This window comes from Crinia signifera, chromosome 6, assembly GCF_055691185.1.
Source record: "Crinia signifera chromosome 6, ASM5569118v1, whole genome shotgun sequence".
Classification (NCBI taxonomy): domain Eukaryota; kingdom Metazoa; phylum Chordata; class Amphibia; order Anura; family Myobatrachidae; genus Crinia; species Crinia signifera.
This window is the reverse complement of record NC_139222.1, coordinates 33421264-33444150: the sequence shown is the minus strand read 5'-3', so window position 1 is coordinate 33444150 and position 22887 is coordinate 33421264. Positions and strand designations below refer to the sequence as shown.

At 47.0% G+C, this 22887-nt stretch overlaps 2 protein-coding genes across 6 annotated transcripts in view; one reads left to right on the top strand and one right to left on the bottom strand.

Annotated features, from left to right (window-relative positions):
- Positions 1–12719, bottom strand: part of LOC146007512 (uncharacterized) — a 134173-nt gene extending 121454 nt beyond the window's left edge. Inside the window, exons 1-2 of the mRNA XM_083145916.1 lie at positions 12590–12719; positions 11324–11440 (exon numbers count right to left, since the gene is read on the bottom strand). Of these exons, the coding sequence (XP_083002042.1) occupies positions 11324–11401 (78 nt within the window). The 5' untranslated portion in view covers positions 11402–11440; positions 12590–12719. The remainder of the gene's footprint in view (positions 1–11323; positions 11441–12589) is intronic.
- LOC146007509 (uncharacterized) overlaps positions 1–22887 on the top strand; it is a 99380-nt gene that overhangs the window by 70140 nt on the left and 6353 nt on the right. For 2 of the 5 annotated variants that reach the window (XM_083145913.1, XM_083145912.1), the window contains exons 2-6: positions 14240–14382; positions 17403–17594; positions 18294–18372; positions 18497–18594; positions 18669–18780. In XM_083145913.1, coding sequence (XP_083002039.1) covers positions 14278–14382; positions 17403–17594; positions 18294–18372; positions 18497–18594; positions 18669–18780 — 586 coding nt within the window. In that variant the 5' untranslated portion in view covers positions 14240–14277. The other 3 variants (XM_083145914.1, XM_083145909.1, XM_083145911.1) reach the window with 3 other exon arrangements.

The window sequence follows — 22887 nt, the reverse complement described above, 5'->3', positions numbered from 1 at the left end:
CGTTACAAGAGAGGGGGTATAAATGTGGAGATGTATATCAGAGATAAGTGACACTCACAATCGTAAAGAATGCGGAAGCTGCTGCTGACTCTCTCAACCGTTCTGGTTCTCTGAGAGTCAGTGAGCGTTCTGCAATTTTTTAGCTGTATGTATAGTGTCAGAGTTAGAAAAGTGGGGTGTCTGCTTTCTCCTTTTTGGTAGTGCAAGTACCCTGTTGTTATAATAACAGTGCAGGGTTAGGTGCCAATAAATACTTTCTGGAGATGAGAGTACCCCTAAGGAAAGGGATGTGCAAGAGGGATACAGTAAAAGTATGCATCTTACTCTTGGGGGTAGGTGTGCTGCTTTCTGCTATGTGCTGTACGATTAGAGCATTGGTAGCAGATGAGCAGCACCTGCCTCCTATTTGCGTGAGTAGGTAGATGGAGAAATAGCAATAGGGTATAGATCCAGAGATCAGGAGCAAAGGGTAGGGAGAAAAACTGCTGTTTGCGGTGTACCAGCTGAAGTTAAATGCAGTATTTCAAAGTGATAAAGAGTAGCGGTTACCGCCGCTTACCTAGTGACCTCTGCCCGGTCTATTGTCATCTAGGGTCCGGATCTGCAAAGAGCCGTCAGTGCGGCATGGAGTGGGGGTGAGCCACAAGTGCGGCTTGGTCAGACGGCCGTTTCGCTGGGGGTGGAGCTGGGAGTTTAAAATTAGTATGGGCCTGTAAGTCCCACAGGATGTACTCAGAGAATGGGATTCGAACATTAAGTTCTTACAAAAATCCCCTTTTGACTATCGTCACCATCCTGGTAACACAGCTCAACCATGAGACGTTCAAGAACTGGTCCTTTGGGTCAGGTCCACAGCACATAGCACTGCTAGCCCAAATGAAGTGTCCTTCTGCGTGAACTCATAGAACCGGTAGAATTTGGTTCAAGTGTGAACAGAGGACCAGGTGGCAGCCCTGCATAACTTCTCCGCTGAAGCCCAGTGACGCACAGCCCAAAAGGAAGCTACTGACCTTGTGGAATGGGCATTTATCCTAGCCAAAACCGGCCTGACAACTTTTGTATGTGGGCAATTTCAACATAACGGATGTAACTCTCAGATAAAATAATTGTGGTAAAAATCTAGATTGTTACAAATTTAAAATGCACACAAAATTGCAAATTTTACCACAATTGTATCTACCACTAGTGAATAAAAATATGAAGTGTGAACAAGCCTCACCATTGTTGTCTGCTATAAATCAATTCATTGTTTAAATGTAACCAGGATAGGACATGGTCATTTCTGAAATAAAATACATTTCTGATTTCTCTGAAACTACAACAAATATGTATTCCATGCTTTTTAACAATAAAGCATACACCACACAGATTGTTTTAGTAAAATTTTCAGGAAAGTTTTTCTTATTACCTTGACAATATTTAAAGGAATGTATGCGTAGTGGATGTAACCAGAAAACTGTCATGGATGTAACCATCAAATACATTAACCAGGAAATGAAAAAAGGCCCCTTTGCATTAACTGGTACAGGGTCATTTACCTTTCTAACAATGTTTGCAGTTGGGTACTAGATCTCACCATCTTGTTTTGGCCATAACCACCCACCTCTGGCTGGATACGTCACCCGAACACAGAACTCTCCATTCTCGTTTATATCAATGACAGTCCCACAAAAAAAGTGGACATGGGTCATGAAAAAAAAATTGGGGCTATTCAAAATATGATTTTCCCAGTCCATCAGTCATAGCTGGGTATGCAATCGTCCCCGGCCATTTCCGACAGGGGAATTAGTGGAGGGGCCCTATTCAATGCTGTCTTTACCAACAGCATTGAAGAGGGTTCATGCCAGAATGAGCCTGACTTTAAAAGCTGTCGGGCATGTTCTGCCAATATCGGCTGTGGATTGTTGCGATTGCGAATGTAGATCGACAATCCACGGCCATTTTCGTGGCCACACCCCCTTCCGCCGATCGGCAGGTGGGACATTGAATCCTGCCTGCCAATTTGCTGTCGGGCAAACAGAAAACGGGCCAGGATCACGGCTGTTGGGAGGAATCGAGAACCGTGATTCTGGATTGCATACCTCTCATAATGTAGTCTATAGTAATTTAAAAATCGATTGGTAACAGTGTGTCACATGACATGCTGCCATTTTGTCTTATATCAGTAATGGTTATCAGACAGACACTGATTATCTATTGTGGTTTTCTGAAAAGAAGGGTAAGAAACCTGGATTATTGTAATATATATAACACAAGTTGAGGACATGTACTGTCAGAAATTATATGCTGATAATTAGTATTTCATGTGGTTTTAATATGCAAGAGAAATACAAAGAAGGACGCTATGACACCTGCAGGGTGTCCATCACATGGACTGTTCGTGAGGCTTTTACTGTTTTTGTTAAGCCAGTAGCGCACGCAGGGGGGGGGGGGGTTCTGAGTACCCAGAAACCCCCCTCAGGAGTCTAAGGGCCCGAGGATGAAAGCTGAGGGTCCCCTCTTTCCATAGGTACAATAATTTTAAAAATCGGCCCTTGGGAACCAGAGATATCTGACTTCAAAGCAGTGGTCCCCATCCAAGCCTGTTAATTGCTTTTCCCAGTCGGATATTTCAGGTTCTGTCTGACTTAGAGTTTTTCTGAGGTTATATTCCAAAAGCTGTGACTCTCCCCTTTGATGGACACTAGTAGCTTGTCTCTACTGTTCCCAGAACCAGAGATATCAGCCTTCCAGCAGCTGGTTACTGCTCCAGCTCCACACACCTGGTATGTAGTTTTATATTCTTGTTGGCAGATTGCTCTGCCTCCTGAGCTCTGATCCCCTAGTCCCCAATACCATTTGGTAGGTGGGATTCTCTAGTTTTTAATTAAAATCTTAAGAAATCTATTTCCGGGAACTGGAGATATCTGCAGTCAAGCAAGCTGTCCTCCCACCAGAAAATTATGAATAATAAGCCCACTCCACTATACACCCCTCCTCTGCATATTAAACATACTCTACCACCCTGGAAGTTATGTATCAGGGCCCCTTATTCAGCCCAATGCCCATTTCTCCCACCATCTGTCCAGTAAAGGGGTAATTAGTGGAAATTACTGATCCAGGCCCTACTTACTGAGCGGTTGATATAATACCCCCTACCACCAGCGGGACATCAAACCTTCCCCCACCCCTACCGCTGGAGGATCGGTAGGGGCCCCAATACATTGCTATGCCCAGGGGTCTACACTGCTGTTGACGCCCCTGTATGTATATATATATGTGTGTGTGTGTGTGTGAAAATATATGTATACATATATATATATATATATATATATATATATATATATTATTTATATATATTATTATTATTTAACCCTATATACATTTGGTTTATCTATAATACTTTAACTGACCCGGCATATACTGGGTCACCTAAGTGTCCATCTTCGTGCTTTGCTCCGCCCCTCTGGAAAGCCCCTTCTGAAAATCCTGCGTTTGCCCCTGTAAGCAGCTATTAATTGAAGGATTGTGGTGACAAGTGATTTTGAGGGACTCCTGTCAATTAATGCCTTATGAATAACACCTCTTTTGTGTTTTCACATTTCTGTCATTCTGTTTCTTAATTTGACTGCTTCTGCTCGCCCATTCTGACCTCCTTTTTTTTCTGGTCTTCCGCATTTTTTTTCCTTTATTTTTGCAGCCTTTTCTGTGTTAAGTCTGGCTCTTTATTTTCTGAAGGTGTCTCCTTCTTTGTATTTCTCTCTTGCATATTGTCCATCTGGGATAAGCAAACTAACTTGTAATAACAGCTTAATGGGCATATGTTGTTAATGTAACATAAACTATGTTACGTCCGTTACGTTAAGCATGTTACATAGGTTACAGTACAGAATTGCCAAAGGTAATAAGTTGTGAACAAATGTCAAAGGAATTTTTAATCCTCTCATAAACCATTAGAGATCTGGTTAATATCATGCATTTACTCATCTTTTTAACCAAAATATGGAAAAAAAAATACCAAAAAAACGTAACGGATGTAACGCTTAATATGTGCCACATGTAACTCTTTCACGAACATAAAACCACATGAAATACTGATTATTAACATTTAGTTTCTTACAGTACATCTCCTCAACTTGTGTTATTTACTACAATAATCCAAGTTTATTACTCTTGTTTTAAAAAAACAGCAATAATCCGTGGTCGCAATCAGTGTCTGTAACCATTACTGAAATAAGACAAAATGGCAGCATGTCATGTGACACACTATTACCAAATGATTTTTTTAAAAATACTATAGACTATGACTGATGTACTGGGATATTCATATTTTGAATATCCCAACTTTTTTTTGCATGACCCATGTCCACTTTTTGTTGGAATTGCCCATAAGCAAAAGCAATTACCGACCTCAACCATCTACCAATAGTCTGCTTAGAGGCCGGCCACCCTCTCTTATGCACATCATACAGCACTAGTAACGAGTCAGTCTTGCAAAACATCTTACCGCTGTCCAAATAAATGTGCAACGCGTGAACCACATCCAACCGTGACAATTTGTCCCTGTTTCTTGCCTCCTCAGGAGGACAGAACACCGGAAGCACAATCTCTTGGTTCAAATGGAAATCAAACGACTTTTGGCAAAAACTTAGGTACTGTACGAAGAATGGCCCTATCCTCATGAAACACCAGAAAATATGGCTTACAAGACATAGCCCCAAATTCCAAGACTCTCCCGGCTGAAGCAGTCGCCAGAAGGAAAGTAAGTTTCCATGATAGAAACTTTAAATCAGCTGACATTAGAGAAGTGGCGTTTGGAACACAACCAGGACAAGTCCCATGGCGCCACAAGTTGCCGATAAGGAGGTTTAATATGCACCACCCCCTGTAGAAAGGTTTGAACCTCCGTCAAGAGAGACACCCTCTTTTGAAAGAAAATTGACAGTGCTGACAGTTGCACCTTCAAAGATTGCAGACTCAACCCTACTGAAAAACCATCCTGGAAAAAATCCAGAAGCCTGATAGAAATCTTCCAGACCCTATGGTAATTTGCCGCAGAAACCAGTTTCCGCTCCTTCAGCATTGTCTGAATAACCACCTCCGAGAAACTCTTCTTCTTCTTCAACAATGAGGTTTTAAATTTAGCCGAGCTAAGTCCTGATGAAAGAATGGACCTTAACTGAGCAGGTCTTGACGAAGAGGAAGACACCAAGGTGGTGTCACGGACAATTTCAGTATGTCCGAATATCAGGACCTCCTGAGCCAATCTGGTGCCAACAGAATGACCTGAGACTTCTGTACTCGAATTCTCTTTAGGACCAAGCAATCGTGGGAAATGAAAGAAAAACATATGCCAGTTTAAAATTCCAAGGAACAGTCATGGAATCCACAGCTCACGCCACCGGATCCCTGGCGTGTCAACAAAGCCAGAGAACCTGACAATTGTGTCTTGATGCCATCAAGTCCACCTCCGGGAGCCCCCAGCGAGCTGCAAAGTCCTGATATACCTCTGGTTGCAAGGCCCATTCCCTCTCCAGCAACTCCGACTGCTGAGGAAGTCTGCCTCAAACTTCCAGACTGCCGACAGTGCTGGGACATGTAATTCCACCCATTGAAATATATGTGATACCTCCCGCATCGCCATCTTGCTGCAGATGCCTTCCTGTTGATTTATATATGCCACAGCCATGGCATTATCTGACTGAATCTTCACTGGTAATCCGGTCAAGGACTCCTCCGTTCTAAGATATTTATCGGATGGGCTGACTCCGCGCATGACCACAGTCCCTGAAGCCTGAGATGTAGAACAACTGCTCCCCATTCCCTGAGGCTCACATCGGTCATGAACAAACCAATCCCAGGTCTGCAGAGAGCGACCTAACTGGAGGGTTTCCAAATCAGTCAGCCAACCTTGTCTCCTGAGTCAAGACAATCTTTTCTTGTTTCATTACTTTCGAATCCCACAACCAACAACTGAGAATGTTCCATTGAAATATCCTTGCATATTGCAACATCTCGAACGTGGCCACCATTTTGCCTAACAGTTTTAGACACATCCAGACTAATGGATTGGAATACTGGAGGAGAGACAGTACCAAGAGCCATATGTCCCTGCCCTTGGCCTCCGGTAGAAACACCCGTTGTAAGTGTCCAGAACCACCCCCAGAAATTGCAATTTTTGGGTCGGGACCAACTGAGACTTTTTAAAGTTCAGTATCCACCCGTGATCCTGGAGAAACTGCGTTGCCATTCCGAGATGCTCCTGCAAAGACTCCTCTGACTTAAAAAGCAGGTCATCCAGGTATGGGAAAATTACTATTCTACACAACCTGAGAGTTGCCACCATGACTACCATCACTTTTGTGAATACCCTCGGGGCAGTCGCCAGAACAAACAGGAGGGCTTGGAACTGCAGATGTTGAGAGCCCACTGTGAAATGAAGGAGAGATTGATGTTATCTCCAAATAGGTACGTGCACATATGCATCCTGAATATCTATGGAAGCCAAAAATTACCCTGGCTCCATGCTCAGTAGCACGGACCTTAGAGATGCCATCCTGAAATGATCCACCCACAAGTGCTCAGAGATTTTAAATTTAGGATATGTCTGAAGGAACTGTCTGGTTTAGGGACCAAGAACAGGGTGGAATAAAACCCCTTCCTCTGTTCCCCTGGCGGTACTGGAATCACCAGTCCGTTGCAATTAAGAGATGCCACTGCCCCCAAAAGGGCCTGTCTCATGCAGGCTTCCTGTGGCAAAGGAGTTGGAATAAAACTACTTGGAGGGTCCCTCTTTAGGTATATCCTGTAACTCTATGAGATCACAGTCTGTACCCAAGGATCCTGAGTGGATTGGGACCAGGTGTCCTGAAACTGCAGAAGTCAACCCCCCATTCTGATCCCAGAACGGGGAGCCTTTTCCCCATCATGCCGAGGATTTATCCTCCACCTTGGAAGACTGCTTCTTCACAAAGGCACAAAAATGGGATCTTGAGGATCTTCCCTTGCTAGAGGGAAACTTCCCCCTACCTGGTTGCCCTCTGCCAGATGCTTTCGCCCCGAAAGGAGGAACGTAAGGAAGGACGAAGAGCTGCAAACCTAGGAGACCCCTTGTTTTGCTGCCGGAAGAGGCAGAAAGGTACTCTTTCCTCCCGTAGCCTGTTTTATCAAGGCCTCCAATTCTGTGCCAGAAAGGAATTCTCCTTTAAATGCCAATGCTTGTAGTGACTTTTTGGATTCACTTTCCGCCTCCCAGGCCTTAAGCCAGAGAGCTCTCCTAGCAGTAACAGAGATGGCTGACACCTTGGACACCATTTTGACTCCCTCTTGTCCAGCCTTACAAACATATTCTGCTGCACATTTGAACTTTTCTGCCAAGGAGAACGCCTCTGTATCAGGCTGAAGCTGATTACACAGTGTCTGGGCCCACACCATCATGGACTTAGAGACCAGAGCAGACGCAATAACATGGCGCAATATAAACCCCACCCTTTCAAAGGTGGCCTTAAGACAACCCTCAATCTTTTTATCAACAGGGTATTTGAATGCCGCACCCCTTTGAACAGGAAATGCTGCGGCTTTTGAAACAAGAGCCAAAGGCGCATCCACCAACGGAAAGCTGGGGGGAGAGGGGGTAACTGGTTACCGCCTCGTATAGGGGGCGCATCCACCAACGGAACCTTTTCCCACAACTTTACATAATCCTCCAGCATGGGGTACAAATGATCAAACCTTTTGTGCATAACCAGCCTCTTATCTGGTGTTTTTCACGCTTCCCCAGAAGATCATTCATACTCTTATCAGTGGGAAATGTCACCGCAGACCTGCGCTGCCTTTTAAAAATGCCTTCCTGCTGAACAGTGTCAACCTCAGCAAGTTTCAAAGCCTGGCAAACAGCCAAAATCCAATCCTCCACCCCAATGGCAGAGACCTCAAAATCCTCGTTCTGCCCCCAAGCATTCTCCTCAGGACACTTCCCCTCTTCCTCCCAAGAATCAAGACTAAGCGGAGGAGGGGTAGATAAAGGGTGTCTGGTAGTGTTGACCTCAGGAACCTTAATAAACTGCTCCATAAATGCACTAATCTTATGCACACCCTGTTCCGTGTATTGCATAGCCTGTAGTAAGGCAGGATCTCCCTGTGAGGGTGGAGAGGAGGGAAACAGTCTAGGGGAGCTACTAAGCTCACCCCTGCCTATTTAAGGCCTGTACCTAGTCAGCAATAGTTCTACCCAGGGCCGCCACCCATGCAGGTTCAGGCTGCTCTGTCCTGGAGCTTGAGCCCCACTGTGAACAGTTTCACATGCAGGGCACAAATCCCCCTGGTCCATCTGTTCACAAGTTAATTTTATACCGCCAAAACCTGCAGTCAATTAACATGGCAGAGGCCCCTCCTCCACAATAGCAGAATTACACCTTTCTGTCATTATAACAAAAATCACAGTGCATGTGTCAGGCACTATACAGAGTAATGTAACCAATGTATTTATCTGACAGCTGCTGTTGTTGCTGACCCTCACTCCCAGATCCCCTCACCTCCCCAGTCATGTCCCTGTATTACTACTATAGATATAAGTGATATCACAGTGACACTACCTCCCACATAACCCCCCACCCTGTACTACCCACCCCCAACTTAGGTGTACCTGGAGCCCTATAACCGCGTTACCCCTATACCAACTATAAACTCCCCTCCCCCCCTAGTCTACCATCTAAAATATCAACCTAAGACTAGACCTACCTATACCCCCCCCCCTACAAATAGACAGTGTAAACAAATATTTTAAAGGCAGGATATGTCGAGGGCTGCAAGGATATGACCCTGAAAAGAATTAAAATATATCAGACCTTCTCCCTATGTATATCACAATATTAAGTAAATTAGAATTAGTATTTAAGAAACCAAACAGGATATAAACAGCAGAGATTAGTTCCACCCCCCCTCCCCCCCAGGTAAAAAAAGAAAAAAGGGAATTATCATATGAAGTATACGGGGCAGAGAGCATGTATCAACAGTAAATGGAACACTTTGTAAAGTATTGAGGACAACAAAAAGGGGTAATAAACTGTAGCACAAATGACAGTAAATCACAGCAGGAATCTAACGTATAAAGAAAAGGGAAAAGAGAGAATATTTATTTAGTCCGGCCAGTCCTCTTGTCCTTGAAATAGAATGGGCACAGTAGAAGGAAATGTGTCTTCAGGATCTCGGGGGTAAACCGTGCAATAATAAGAAAGGACAAACATATGGTCCCGGAGGGCTACAGTGTCCAAAGTAAATTTTTCTGGAGGTACATTCACCAAGGGTCGCGTAACCGGAGTTGGTGCAGGAGAGATGCAGTTCCCAGAGGAAATGTAGATATGCAGGCCGCTCTTCACACTCTCCATTGTAGTATCAGCGATGCATACAGGGGGAATATCCCAACCCATCATATATTTGTGTAGATCAGCAGAGCAGTATGGGTGTGTTAGGATATTTAGACCCACATCAGGACAAACCAAAGGAGTTGTAGACGCATAAACATCCCATGCATTGGTCGCAACATATCCTACGGATTTAGAGAAAAAGGGTGGGTCTCCCCTCCCGATGTTGTGCAGGATTATACAGTTCAGGGTTGTAACAGGAGGCTCCAAAGGCTCGATGTAAATAGGGATATCTCCCACAGCGGCCACGTCGCAATTTTCAGCTGTACATAAGAAGGGTGGATCACCCGCCCGTAGATTCTCCAGTTGTCTACACAGTCTAGCGGCGGAGGCATGAATCTCCTGCAGGATGTATTGTATAGAGCGGGCAATATTTAAAATCAGAGACACCGATAGAGGTCCTCCAGGTCACAGATAGGCACTTCACAAGTAGATAGTCCAGTAGCTACGAGTAAGCTCAGCTCTCCGCTATAAGGGACCCCACAAGCTCCGAATAGATCAGGGGCGCCTGCGGGACCCAGCGCACAGGTACCTTAGTCCAGGAGCCAGGAGTGCAAGATGGCGCCAGCGTCTCTGTGCAGCCGAGCAGCGCGCCTCAGGGAAGACGACTCCCGCTCTCCTCCACCAATCCTCCAGAGGGCCACCAGGCACCTCCACCTCCGAGATACCCGCCGGGCACCCGCACAATCAGGTCTCAGGGGCAGGTTTGTCGCGGCTGCTCAGGAGGACTCGGGTGCCTGAACTCTCCCGAGTCCCCCCCCCCCCGAGCCGCCCCGAACATCCCAGAGCCTTCCGCCTGTCAATCACTAGTACAGCTAATGGCGGCGGGGGCAGGGGAGCTCCGACGTACAATCGCTGAAGGTGAGGGGGGTCGAGGGGACAGCCGACCAGCCACAGGGGGGTGCCCGGAAAGGTGATGCGCCAGTGGTGCACACCTGGACACCACTGGCGCACACCTTCCTTTTAGTGGTATGCCCGGAGATTTTCCGGGACAGCCCGCTGCGGCAGCGCAGCTGAGCCCGAGAAATCTCCGGGCATACCACTTAAGTGGTTAATTGTATACCCACCCTGATGATTAATTATTATGTCTAATGCCCCCCCATTGTTAACGCAATGCGACGATCAACGTACGTCGGTATACGTCCTACGTATGCGGCATACCCCCACTATCCACATCGGCGTGGAATTGATTTTATATAGGGTGGCGAGCGCAGCGAGCCCGAAGTGTGGCGAGCGCAGCGAGCCCCTTGAGGGGACGCGGAATACGTGTGAAGTAATGCGCGTGCGCTCGCCACGCTTCGGCCTCGATGGCTCGCCACACTATATAAAGCCCCTCAGCTCCCCAGTCATGTCCCTGTATTATTACTATAGATATAAGTGATGTCACAGTGACGTTCCCAGCTCCCCTCAGCTCCCCAGTCATGTCCCTGTATTATTACTATAGATATAAGTGATGTCACAGTGACACTCCCAGATCCCCTCACCTACCCAGTCATGTCCCTGTATTATTACTACAGATATAAGTGATGTCACAGTGATGGTCCCAGATCCCCTCACCTCCCCAAGCATGTCCCTGTAATATTACTACAGATATAAGTGATGTCACAGTGACACTCCCAGATCTCCCCACCTCCCCAGTCATGTCCCTGTATTATTACTATAGATATAAGTTATGTCACAGTGACGCTCCCAGATCCCCTCACCTCCCCAGTCACGGCCCTGTAATATTACTACAGATATAAGTGATGTCACAGTGACACTCCCAGATCTCCTCACCTCCCCAGTCACATCCCTGTAATATTACTGTAGATATAAGTGATGTCACAGTGACACTCCCAGATCCCCTCACCTCCCCAGTCACATCCCTGTAATATTACTACAGATATAAGTGAGGTCACAGTGACACTCCCAGATCCCCTCACCTCCCCAGTCAGCAGGTAGATGATCTCCAGGGTAATATTTAGTATCCTTTCAGTCATGTGACTCTGGTCCTTGTTCATCCTTGAGGAATCAGTGATGTGTCTCAATGCTCCATTGTCCTGGAATAAATATAATAATTACAATAAACGCCACACAGTACAAGTGACATATTACGTAAAGGTAAGAGAAAGCCACACATAGGCCCAACAGCAGCCTCTAATGTACATGCAAATATAGATCATATAGAGAACAATGGGTGCATGTATAGTATAAGCCTGTGGTCATCAACTGGTAGCTCGTGGTAGCGATCCGGCTGGCTCAACCACTCTGCAGCCGCCGCTTCCCTTCTGAGGGTAGAAGAGCGCATGAGGTCATGGTTTCAATTCCCACCATGGCCCCTAACTGTGCGGAGTTTGTGTATTCTCCCCGTGCTTGCGTGGGTTTACTCTGGGTACTCTGGTTTCCTCCCACAATCCAAAAATATACCGGTAGGTTAATTGGCTTCCACAAAAAATTAACCCTAGAATGTATGTGCGTGCGTGTACATGTGGTAGGGAATATAGATTGTAAGCTCCACTGGGGCAGGGACGGGTGTGAATGTTCAAATATTCTCTGTAAAGTTCTCCGGAATATGTGTGCTATAGAAGAAACTGTTAATAAAATACTATTAAATAAATTATAGTGTGTGGCATAATGTGGTAAAGGGCATTTTTCGATTATTATGCAGATTTCTTTTTTTATTTTAGAAGCTCTTCAGGCGGTTTATTTTGTCTTGAGTAGCTCACGCTCCAAAATAGGTTGGAGACCACTGGTATAAGCGCTATACGAAATAATATCACTACCCGTCCGTTGTAGTTAATGGTTGTTTCAAAAGAAATGTAATTGGACACCACTTGCCGCGCTCTCTGTATAATAGGACACCGCAGGCCACTCCCCCTGTATAACAGGATGCCGTACGCGGCCGCTCGACCTGTATACAGGACACCACAGGCCGCTCCCCCTGTATAACAGGACGCCTCAGGTCGCTTCCCCTGTATAACAGGATGCTACAGGCCGCTCCCCCTGTATAACAGGAAGCCACAGGCCACTACTACCTCTATATAACAGGACGCCACAGGCTGCTCCCCCTGTATTACGGTAGTCTCTACCATAACAGGACACCACAGGCTGCTTTCCCTGTATAACAGGGCATCACAGCCTACTCCCCCTGTATAACAGGACACCACAGGCTGCTCCCCATGTATAATAACACTAGGGCAGCACAATACCCTGCTGCCAGATACAGCAATGTCTTCTCTCGGTCCTCCGTAACTTAAACACCGTGGCTGCTGGAAGTGAGATCAGTAGCGCTGCCCTTGCAAGAAGCGGAGATACTGCCGCAACTGATCGAGGGGATTGGTATTCGGGAAAATGGCCGCCGCTCCCTCGCACTTGGGACAATTGTTATTGATCCTTAGTCGGTGTTTGCAGCATGGAATCTATCAGCTACCGGTGACCTGACAACATCACATAACTCTATGTATTCACACAAGGCAATTACCACTTCTACCAGTCCGGCTGTGATGTCCCAGTGTCCTCATACAGTGGCGGCCATTTTCTTGTGGTTTGCACTCAGCTCTCAGACTACCCCTCGGCTGTAACTGTAACTGAAGGGGATCTAGTCTCTCTGTAGCCACTAGCCAAATTGTATTTCCTGTGTGGGGCAGAGTGGGAGGAGCTGTGTTACCAGGGAAACGTTCCTTCCTGGTGTGCATGGCAGGCAGGTAGGAGAGTGCTGCAGCTGGCACCAGGTATTATACTATACTGCTAGTAACAGCATAGTAGTGATTGCTGGGTGTGAGCCATAAGGGCACTTACAGGGGAGCTGCTGTTCTACTCACACAGGCTGCAGTATAATACCAGGTGTGTGCTATCACTGGGACCAGGGAGAGGCAGCTGAGTCCCCCCCAGCCCTAGCTGTGGAGCAATAAGGCAGAGAATGTTGTGCATGCTGGGATTTGTAGTTCTTTTTAGACTGCTAGGTGTGTATGTATGTGGTGTGATGCTGGGAGGTGACTATGGGTATGAGGAGGTGGGTGGTATATGTGCTGAGCATGAGGTGTGTGTTTAATGCTGGGCGGTGACCGTGGGTATGGGGGGTATATGTGCTGGCCATGAGGATGTATAAGGTGTGCTCAGGTGTGTGTGTGTGTATGAGGTGTAATGCTGTGAAGTGACTGTGGGTATGGGGGGTATATGTGCCTGGCATGAGGATGTATACGGTGTGCCCAGGCGTGTATGTATGATGTGTAATGCTGGGTAGTGACTGTGGGTATGGGGGTATATGTGCCACACATGAGGATGTATAAGGTGTACCCAGGTGTGTGTGTATGAGGTGTAATGCTGGGTGGTGACTCTGGGTATGGGGGGAATATGTGGATGGCATGAGGATGTATACGGTGTGCCCAGGTGTGTATGTATGATGTGTAATGCTGGGTAGTGACTGTGGGTATGGGGGGTATATGTGCCGGGCATGAGGATGTATAAGGTGTGCCCAGGTGTGTATGTATGATGTGTAATGCTGGGCGGTGACTGTGGGTATGGGGGTATATGTGCTGGCCATTAGGATGTATAAGGTGTACCCAGGTGTGTGTGTATGAGGTGTAATGCTGGGAAGTGACTGTGGGTATGGGGGTATATGTGCCGGGTATGAGGATGTTGTCATTATGATTTAAAAAGAGTAAACACAGTTGTTTGACAATAAATGGCTTCACCCAACCACTAACCATGAATGAAAGAAAAGTTTGAGTTATCATTCCCTGACAAATAGCCAGAAAATCACAAATTCTGCTAGGGTATGTAAACTTATGAGCACAACTGTATATTTGCATATATTGTATGTACTCTGATGTATAATAATTATATGTATTCCTGGACAGTGGAGCTGTGAGGAGCACAAGTCTGTACTGGAGGTCACATGAGGATGAGTCGGGTCTCTGATTCGCTGAGGATGGACATGGATCACATGACTGAGAGGATAGTAAATCTCACCCTGGAGATCATCTTCCTGCTGACTGGAGAGGTGAGTGGGGGGTGGGTGGATCCTGATAAAGTCACAGTGATGTCACTCTTATTTATTAACAAGGGAACTGACAGGAGAGATGAGGGATTCTTTGAGAGAGAATCCACCCCTTGCGATCCTATTCTCTGCGACACCGGCTGTGACCCCAGTCATAGAAGACCTCTGCGTTACCAGACTGATGTCCTCATGACACTGGTTACAGAGATGCCACGGTTATATGGCTGCGGCACTACATGAGGAATGGGCAGTGGCTGCAATAGTCGCCATCCCTCTATATAGGGCTATGGGTCATAGTGTAGACATGGAACCTCCTGTTGGGAGCGTCCCTACGACAGAGAGCGCTTCAGATTAATCACTGTCTATCTATATCTCTATGTCCGGCACTCGTAAAACACAGGTGCTTGCTCGGGTGCCTTCTCTCGCTAGGACACGTCGCGCTGTATGTAGAAGTTAAATAATGATCGTCACTCCCGGTATTCGTGATATAGTACAAACTTATGTGCTGAAACAGTGTATAAATAGATACTTACTGATCAGGGGACCCATCGCGCTGCGCCGTCCGTGCAAAGTGATCATGTGCAAGACAACATATATTCATTACAACATAGGTGGGCATATTGCTAGCCCAAAACGTGCCAAAATACAAATGATCTCAACCTGTTTTTTCCCATTGCCACTAGCTGGCGCTGTGTTACCATTATATTATGTGGCTTGCGACAATTACTTCACCTTCTAGTATTTTGTTGAAACCAATTAGAAATCGGTAACTGTAACCAAATTGGGTACTTATATGTTAGTTGGGCGCCCGTTACGTAGTTTGCGTAGTGGTGTATTGAGATGACCAACACACCGCTTTGCTGGCTACGTAAACTATGTAAGTTACGCAAATGATGTAACTGGAGCCCTGCTAACACATAAAGGATCATATGGCCACTATCCACGTCATAACCCCAGTGTCCACGTGGGCGTTGAGTTAATTATAGAAAGTGTGGCGAGCCCGAAGCGTGGCGAGCGGACGCAGATACACGTCCCCTCGCGGGGCTCACTGCGCTTGCCACGCTTCAGGCTCGGTGGCTCGCTGCGCTCCCCACACTTTTTCTAAATTTAACTCCACACCCTTGTGGACACTGGGGTTATGACGTGGATAGTGGCCATATGATTGCGTAAGTGCATGTTGTGTGTGTAGTGTGCATGATACTTACCATCCATAATGTCCCCTGCGGCTCCGGCACTCGGTCCCGGCCTCCATGACAGCCCGGCATGTACACTAATAGCGTAGTGCCGCTGGGGAAGCTGGGAAACCATGTGATGCTCCCCCAGCGGTGACTATGCAAAATCGCCGCCATTGCTCCCCGCTGCCTCGAGGTTCGCCAGCCACCCGCCCGCCGCTGAATCCCCACCGCCTGCCTACAATGTAAGTTAAGCCCCCCTGTCTTCCCCCTCACGGCCGAGATTAGTCGGCCACCCGGCAATGGCTATGCTCGTAGCCGGGCGCCCGGCTAACATATAAGTACCCCAAATTGTATAATAAAAGTTATTTCAAAATCTAATTAAAACTATGTACAACAGACACTGTGAATTAATTCAATATATTATGTCCAACCATATTTTGACATAATTGTGTCATAATTGACATGTCTGCCCACTGTTTGTTCACTGTGACCATTGCTCAAGGTTGCTCTTATGGCTGACCTGCAGTTGGCCATCCGTTCCTTGAATTGCCGTACTGTCTAGCCAACATAGTGTAGTCCAAATGGGAGAGACAGAAGGTACATCACATATTCAGATATGCATGTGAGGACATGGCGTATTGTGTACGGTTTGCCTGAATGTGGATGCTTAAATTTGTCGCCTACAATCATATAACCGCAGGTGACACATCCAGTGCACCCGTAACACCCTCCTTTTTTTTAGACTGCTTTTGCATGGCTGAAATATCGGTTTTGACAACCATATCTCGTATACTGCGCCACCTGATGTATCCCAACCGTAATCTTGTATTAGCTAAAGTTTTCAGTTTGGGTTAGAGGTCAACCAACGGCAAGAGGTATTTTTGCTGGCTTGTTAGTATATGTACTTGTATCTGTGCAGTGATTAATCCAAGTGTGAGGAAACAGGTTCCTCAATAATCCAGACAACGAGCAGATGAAACCGAAATAACGGTTTCACTTGTAAAGTCCACCAATGCGTTTCGCTCTGTAGTAGAGCTTTTTGAAAAAGCTCTACTACAGAGCGAAACGCATTGGTGGACTTTACAAGTGACTGACACTACCAGATTACACTCTTCCCGCTGCTTTATGCCCTGAGAGACCGGACCAGCCTCCAGACCGAACATTGGCCACTATACTGGGAGACCGCTCCACTCCAGCCCACAATATACCCATTTGGCGTCAAGAAATACCGGTAGTGGGAGGTCCAATATTCCACAAAGCCAAGCTGTAATATTTCCCTGCCATCTAGGTCTTTCTTAAATGGAGGCAGAATAGGAACGGAACTAATGGGCTCCACCTAAGGCAGTGGTCAAGGAACTTGGTCCTCATTACCCCACGCAGTGCATGTTTTGCAGGTCTCCTCACAGAATCACAAGTGAAATAATTAACTCCACCTGTGGACCTTATAAAATGTGTCTGAGTAATTAGTACACCTGTGCACCTGCTGGGTTACCAGCAAAACATGCACTGTGTGGGGTAATGTGGACCGAGTGCCCTGACCACTGGCCTAAGTGTCACTTGTAGTCTTACAGCAGGCAGAGAGCCGCTGGTTGTCCAGGCCTGAGGTATATAGTCTCAGATACTAGTATCTGTCCCACAGTCCTCATACATTATACACATGTAGACAGAACATATGACCTGTTATTTATGGTGGTAACGGCAGAAGAGCTGCGATATACTTTCTATTATAACAGTAACAGATGGGAGAGGGGTCGTATATGTAACATAAACTATTCTACACTATTAACACTTCACGGATTTTCAGATCAGTATAGTTTAATTTATTGTATGATGTCTCTCATTACACAGGGTTACACAGTAGTGAAGAAGACATCCGTTGAGCTTGAGACACCCAATGTCTATCCCTGTGTGCCAGGAGGACTTGAAAGGACCCAGAGCCCCATAACGGTGCCTCCACCTCACTCACTGATACAGGGGAGAGACAATGGGCAGAAGATCCTGGAACTCACCAACCAGATCATCCAGCTGCTGACTGGAGAGGTGACTGCTGGGAATGGGGTATTTTACAGTGACATCAAGGGAGGTGACTGCTGGGAATGGGACATTATACAGTAACACTGGGGAGGTGACTGCTGGGAATGGGACATTATACAGTAACACCGGGAGATGTGACCGGAGAGGTGACTGCTGGGAATGGGACATTATACAGTAACACGGGGGATGTGACCGGAGAGGTGACTGCTGGGAATGGGACATTATACAGTAACCCTGGGGGATGTGACGGAGAGGTGACTGCTGGGAATGGGACATTATACAGTAACATCGGGGGATGTGACGGAGAGGTGACTGCTGAGAATGGGACATTATACAGTAACCCTGGGGGATGTGACGGAGATGTGTCTGCTGGGAATGGGACATTATATAGTAACATCGGGAGATGTGACTGGAGAGGTGGCTGCTGAGAATGGGACATTATACAGTAACACCGGGGGTGTGATAAGAGAGGTGACTGCTGGGAATGGGACATTATACAGTAACACAGGGGATGTGACTGGAGAGGTGACTGCTGGGAATGGGAGGTTATACAGTAACACCAGGGGATGTGACTGGAGAGGTGACTGCTGGGAATGGGAGGTTATACAGTAACACAACGGGGAGATGTCTGGGTGATGAATGTATAATTGTGTATGCCAGGTCCCTATAAGGTGCCAGGATGTCACTGTCTGTTTCTTTTTCGAGGAGCGGGAATATTTAAATGGACACATGGATCTGAATAAGGACGTGATGATGGAGATTCACCAGCCCCTCACACCACTGGGTAAGAGGAGACTTTCATTATCAGTAATGGACAAAAGATATTTAAAAGCCTACACATATGCATCATTTCATAATCCTACCTAACACAATGTACAATGTCCTCAGTCACTGTGTGTCTCCTACAGATGGGCCCAGTACCAGAGATACCCCAGAGAGATGTCCCCGTCCTCTGTATTCCCAGCACTGTTCAGAGAAGAATCACAGGACCCCACAGGAGGATCAGGTAGGGGGGACTGAGAGTCTCTCAACATATACTTCTTAAATTCAATCAGATGTGTTTAATGATGGGTTACTTAGGGTGAAGATCTGGCTGATATTAAGGTGGAAGCTATAAAGGGAGAAGAAGAGACTGATGTACAGGATGATCAGCAGTGTAAGGAGGAGAAAATCCCTACAGATATCCACGCAGGTGAGTAATAATCACTTATTAGAGAGTCACATCTTCTCCTTGTTCTGTCACTACAGCAGCCTCTTATCCTACACCATCCTCTGTCAGTACAGACTAATGAGGACAATATATCTGTCTCCCCTCACATCATGTCACTGTGTGTTACCAGCCCAGAAATCTGACCAGTCTCCTCCCTGCACTCTCTGGTGTATCTCATACATCAGGAGCCATCAGCCCCTATTATACTCCTGCTCCCCCCTCACATCATGTCACTGTGTGTTACCAGCCCAGAGATCCGACCAGTCTCCTCCCCACACTCTCTGGTGTATCTCATACATCAGCAGCCTACAGCCCCTATTATATTTTTGCTCTCCACCTTCATTCCATCCAAAATTAGTATCAACTTATCGACACCACATAACGGAGGAGAGACCCAGCATTAGTAAGAGGGCATATCTGGGCATGGCCACATCAAGGACACCTGTGTCCACCTCATGGAGGGGGCATGTTCACATGCAGGGGTGTAGTCTAACAGTGACAAGCCCTAGACTGCCCCTAATTCCTCTCTTGCCCCGTTATATCCCCTTTCTATGCCGCATGCACCTATGAAGTATGAATAGGACATACCCACCTCTCTGGCATACTGGCACAGGTGGGTGGTATGCGTCTCACATGCTATCACGGTGTGCGATCAGCCAACAATATGAAACAAACATCTCATAGACTCTGTCTCTATGTAGCACAAAATAAGGGAGAACCGTACAAACCACAATAAGCAATACAGACTCGTGGTCCTCAAACATGCAAGGGTGCCACGGGATTGTAGTACAGTACCGGACCAAGCTATGTATGGTCAATGTGATAGGCGGAACCAGTGCTGGTGTCTTCCAATCATAATGTATGTGGACAAACAGAAGAGCAGCCCCGGTCCTCCACCACCGAACTGACCCCAAGGGAGAGTCTCCTTTATTTAATGGATGGATTTTATAAGATACTTGTGTCCTAGTGTTGGCATGTTAACAATGCTGATACTTTAGGGGGCGCTGTGGTTCAAGAGATGTTGCTTGGGGAAGATGGATGCAATTGCTCCTCCCCGCACATTATGCTTCACGCAGGTGGGAGTGGATCAGCCTACAGACCATGTCTAGGTCCACAACAAAATGTCCACATGCACAAGGTCAGCACTTGATGATGTCTGCATGACTTTCAGTTTTTTTAACGTCAATGTTGACACCGGAGCACGTGGGCCCTCATTAAGTGTTCAGCGCTTGTCCCACGCAGGCAGAGGACTGAGATCTACGATCTTATGTCAGAAATTAGCCAAACTATGTTTCGTCTCTGCAGGGCGTTTGCCAATTGGCTGGTCTAGGCTCTTGCCATTAACCTGTGGGTCCCGCCTCCCTCCCTTACCCGGCTGCTGCGGGGGGGGGGGCTGGCTCTCCTCCTCCCTGCACCCGGAAGAGGATCAGTGCAGGGAGGAGGAGGGGGCTGTGCTGTGGGGGTGCCGATGCGGGGCGGCGGTGGGTCAGTGCGGGGCGGTGGGGGGTCACATTAGAAGCAGAAGGATTCTTTGATAGGGTCTCCTGGCCACTTTACATCGTTCAGGTGTCTGGGGGGGTCACTTACCCCGGCTCAGGGGGACCCCATTTTACTGCAGGATACCGCCCAGGGGGTTCATAAAATGCATACCAAATTATGGGAAAAAGCCCCATTAGTGGATGCATCAGTTGCTAGACTGTCTAAAGCCACTGCCTTGCCTTTAAGGACCCGGTGGATAAAAAAGTGGAAGGCTGTTTGAAGGCTATTTTTGAAGGCGTGGGTTATACCTTGCGACCTATTATCGCGTCTGCTTGGGTCACAAAAGCTATGATCAAGTGGGCAGAGTAGCTTACTGGGCTGCTCCACCAAAATTCAGAGGATTTTATTCTGGCAGAGAAATTGAGATCTGCCGCAGAGTATGTGTGTGAGGCTGGTGAGGAAGGAGCTAAAATGGCGTCCAGAGTGTCTGTAACCTCAGTGTCTGCTAGAAGGGCCCTTTGGCTCAAAGCTTGGGAAGCTGATAGTGAGTCCAAGAAGTCCCTGAAAAACTTGCCTTTTAACCCCTTACCGACGCAGCATGTTTTTGCCTTCCTTACAGAGCCCTTTTTTTCAAATCTGACATGTATCACTTAAGTGGGGATAACTTTTTTTTGCTTTTACTTATCCCAGTGATTTTGAGATTGTTTTCTCGTGACACATTGTACTTTAAATTAGTGGTAAATTTTGGTCGATACAGTTTTTTTTTTTTTTTTGTGAAAAATACCAAAATGTCGTAAAAAAAATTGAACATTTTGCTATTTGCAAAATGTTAAATTTTCTGCTTGTGAGACAAATAATCATACCACTCAAAATAGTTAATAACTAACATAGACCATATCTAAACTTTATTATTACATCATTATTTCAACTTTCTTTTATTTTTTTTGGACACTAGGGGGCAGCAGAGTCTAAATTTTACACATCACACAGTAAACGCTGCTTTTGGCTGTTCACGTTTGAACAGCCAATCGCAGCCATCGCCCATGGCGGGGGGCATCGCTGCCCCCCCTGGGCAATGAGGGAAGATGTCTGCTGTCAGGGACAGCAGACATCGTCCCTCTGTCACCGCGTCTCTAGACGCGGTGACACTTTGAAGTCATGACGTACATTTACGTCATGTGTCGGGAAGTACATCCCGACCATGACGTAAATGTACGTCAAATGTCGGGAAGGGGTTAAGGGGGAGTTATTGTTTGGCTCGGAGCTGGAAGCCATTATCAAGCAGGCTACTGGGGGCAAGAGTACTTTTCTTCCCACTACTTCCAAGAGTTCAGGCTCCAAGTTTGGAGTTTTCAAACCGTCCTTTCAGCCGCCATTTCAGGGCGGAGCGTCCAACAGAGGACAGTATGGCCGTGGCAGATTTTAGGCCGGCAGAGGAAAGGCTTCCAAAGGCCGTTTTGGTGCCTTTACAAAAAAGCATGCAGCAAAGGGTGATGACAAGTCCTCTGCATGACGGGGCGGGGACTCCCCGTTCTGGGCTCAGAGTGGGGGGGTCGCCTCCTACACTATTGGGACAGGTGGAGGGAATCCATAGTGGATCCTTGGGTCCTTTCCATCATTTCCGAAGGTTACCGGATAAATCTCAGGGGCATACCACCCAAGAGATTTCTCCCTACACCTTTGCCGCGGACAGCGTCACTGAGGTCCGCTCTGTTGGGGGCAGCTGTGTCTCTCAAAGAGAAGGGAGTAGTGATTCCGGTTCCTCAGGAGGAGAGAAAACAGGGGTTCTATTCAATCCTGTTCCTAGTCCCCAAGCCAGACGGGTCTTTCAGGCCCATACTAAATTTAAAGTCTTTAAACCTTCACTTGTGGGTAGATCATTTCCGCATGGAGTCTCTGCGTTCTGTGCTCCTGAGCATAGAGCCGGGGGAGTTTCTGCCATTGGTCGATATTTGGGATGCGTATCTCCATGTACCCATTTTCAAGGATCACCAATCTCTCCTCGGGTTTGCAATTGGAGAGGATCATTGGCAGTTTCAGGCACTGCCGTTTGGTTTGGCTACGGCTCACAAAAGTGATGGCGGTCATGGCTGCAGCTCTCCGTCTAAAGGAAATAGTAATTATTCCGGTACTTCTTTACTTTCACGGCGCCAGGCGTACTTCCGGGTTACGCTCGCCACTAACTAAGTAAAAAAAACTAAGTTAACGCCATGCCAACATGGATAGTTCATACCTCCACTATCCATGTTGGCATGGAGTTGATTTTAATTAGCGTGGCGAGCCACCGAGCCCGCAGCGTGGGCGAGCGAAGCGAGCCCCGCTAGGGGACTCTGATGCCTGGCGCCGTGAAAGTACAGAAGTACCATTATTCCTTATCTGGACAACCTTTTGTTCAAGGCGGAGTCGTCGGGAAAACTTCAGGAACACCTGAGTGTGGTGACGCAGTTCTTGCAGGAACAGGGTTGGGTGCTAAACCTTCCCAAGTCACATCTAACACCTACACAGAGTCTGCAGTTCCTCGGGGTAATTTTGGACACACACCTTCACAGGGTGTTCTTACCACACCCCAAAGCTGTGGAGATTCAGCAGATGGTGCTGACTATTCTCCGG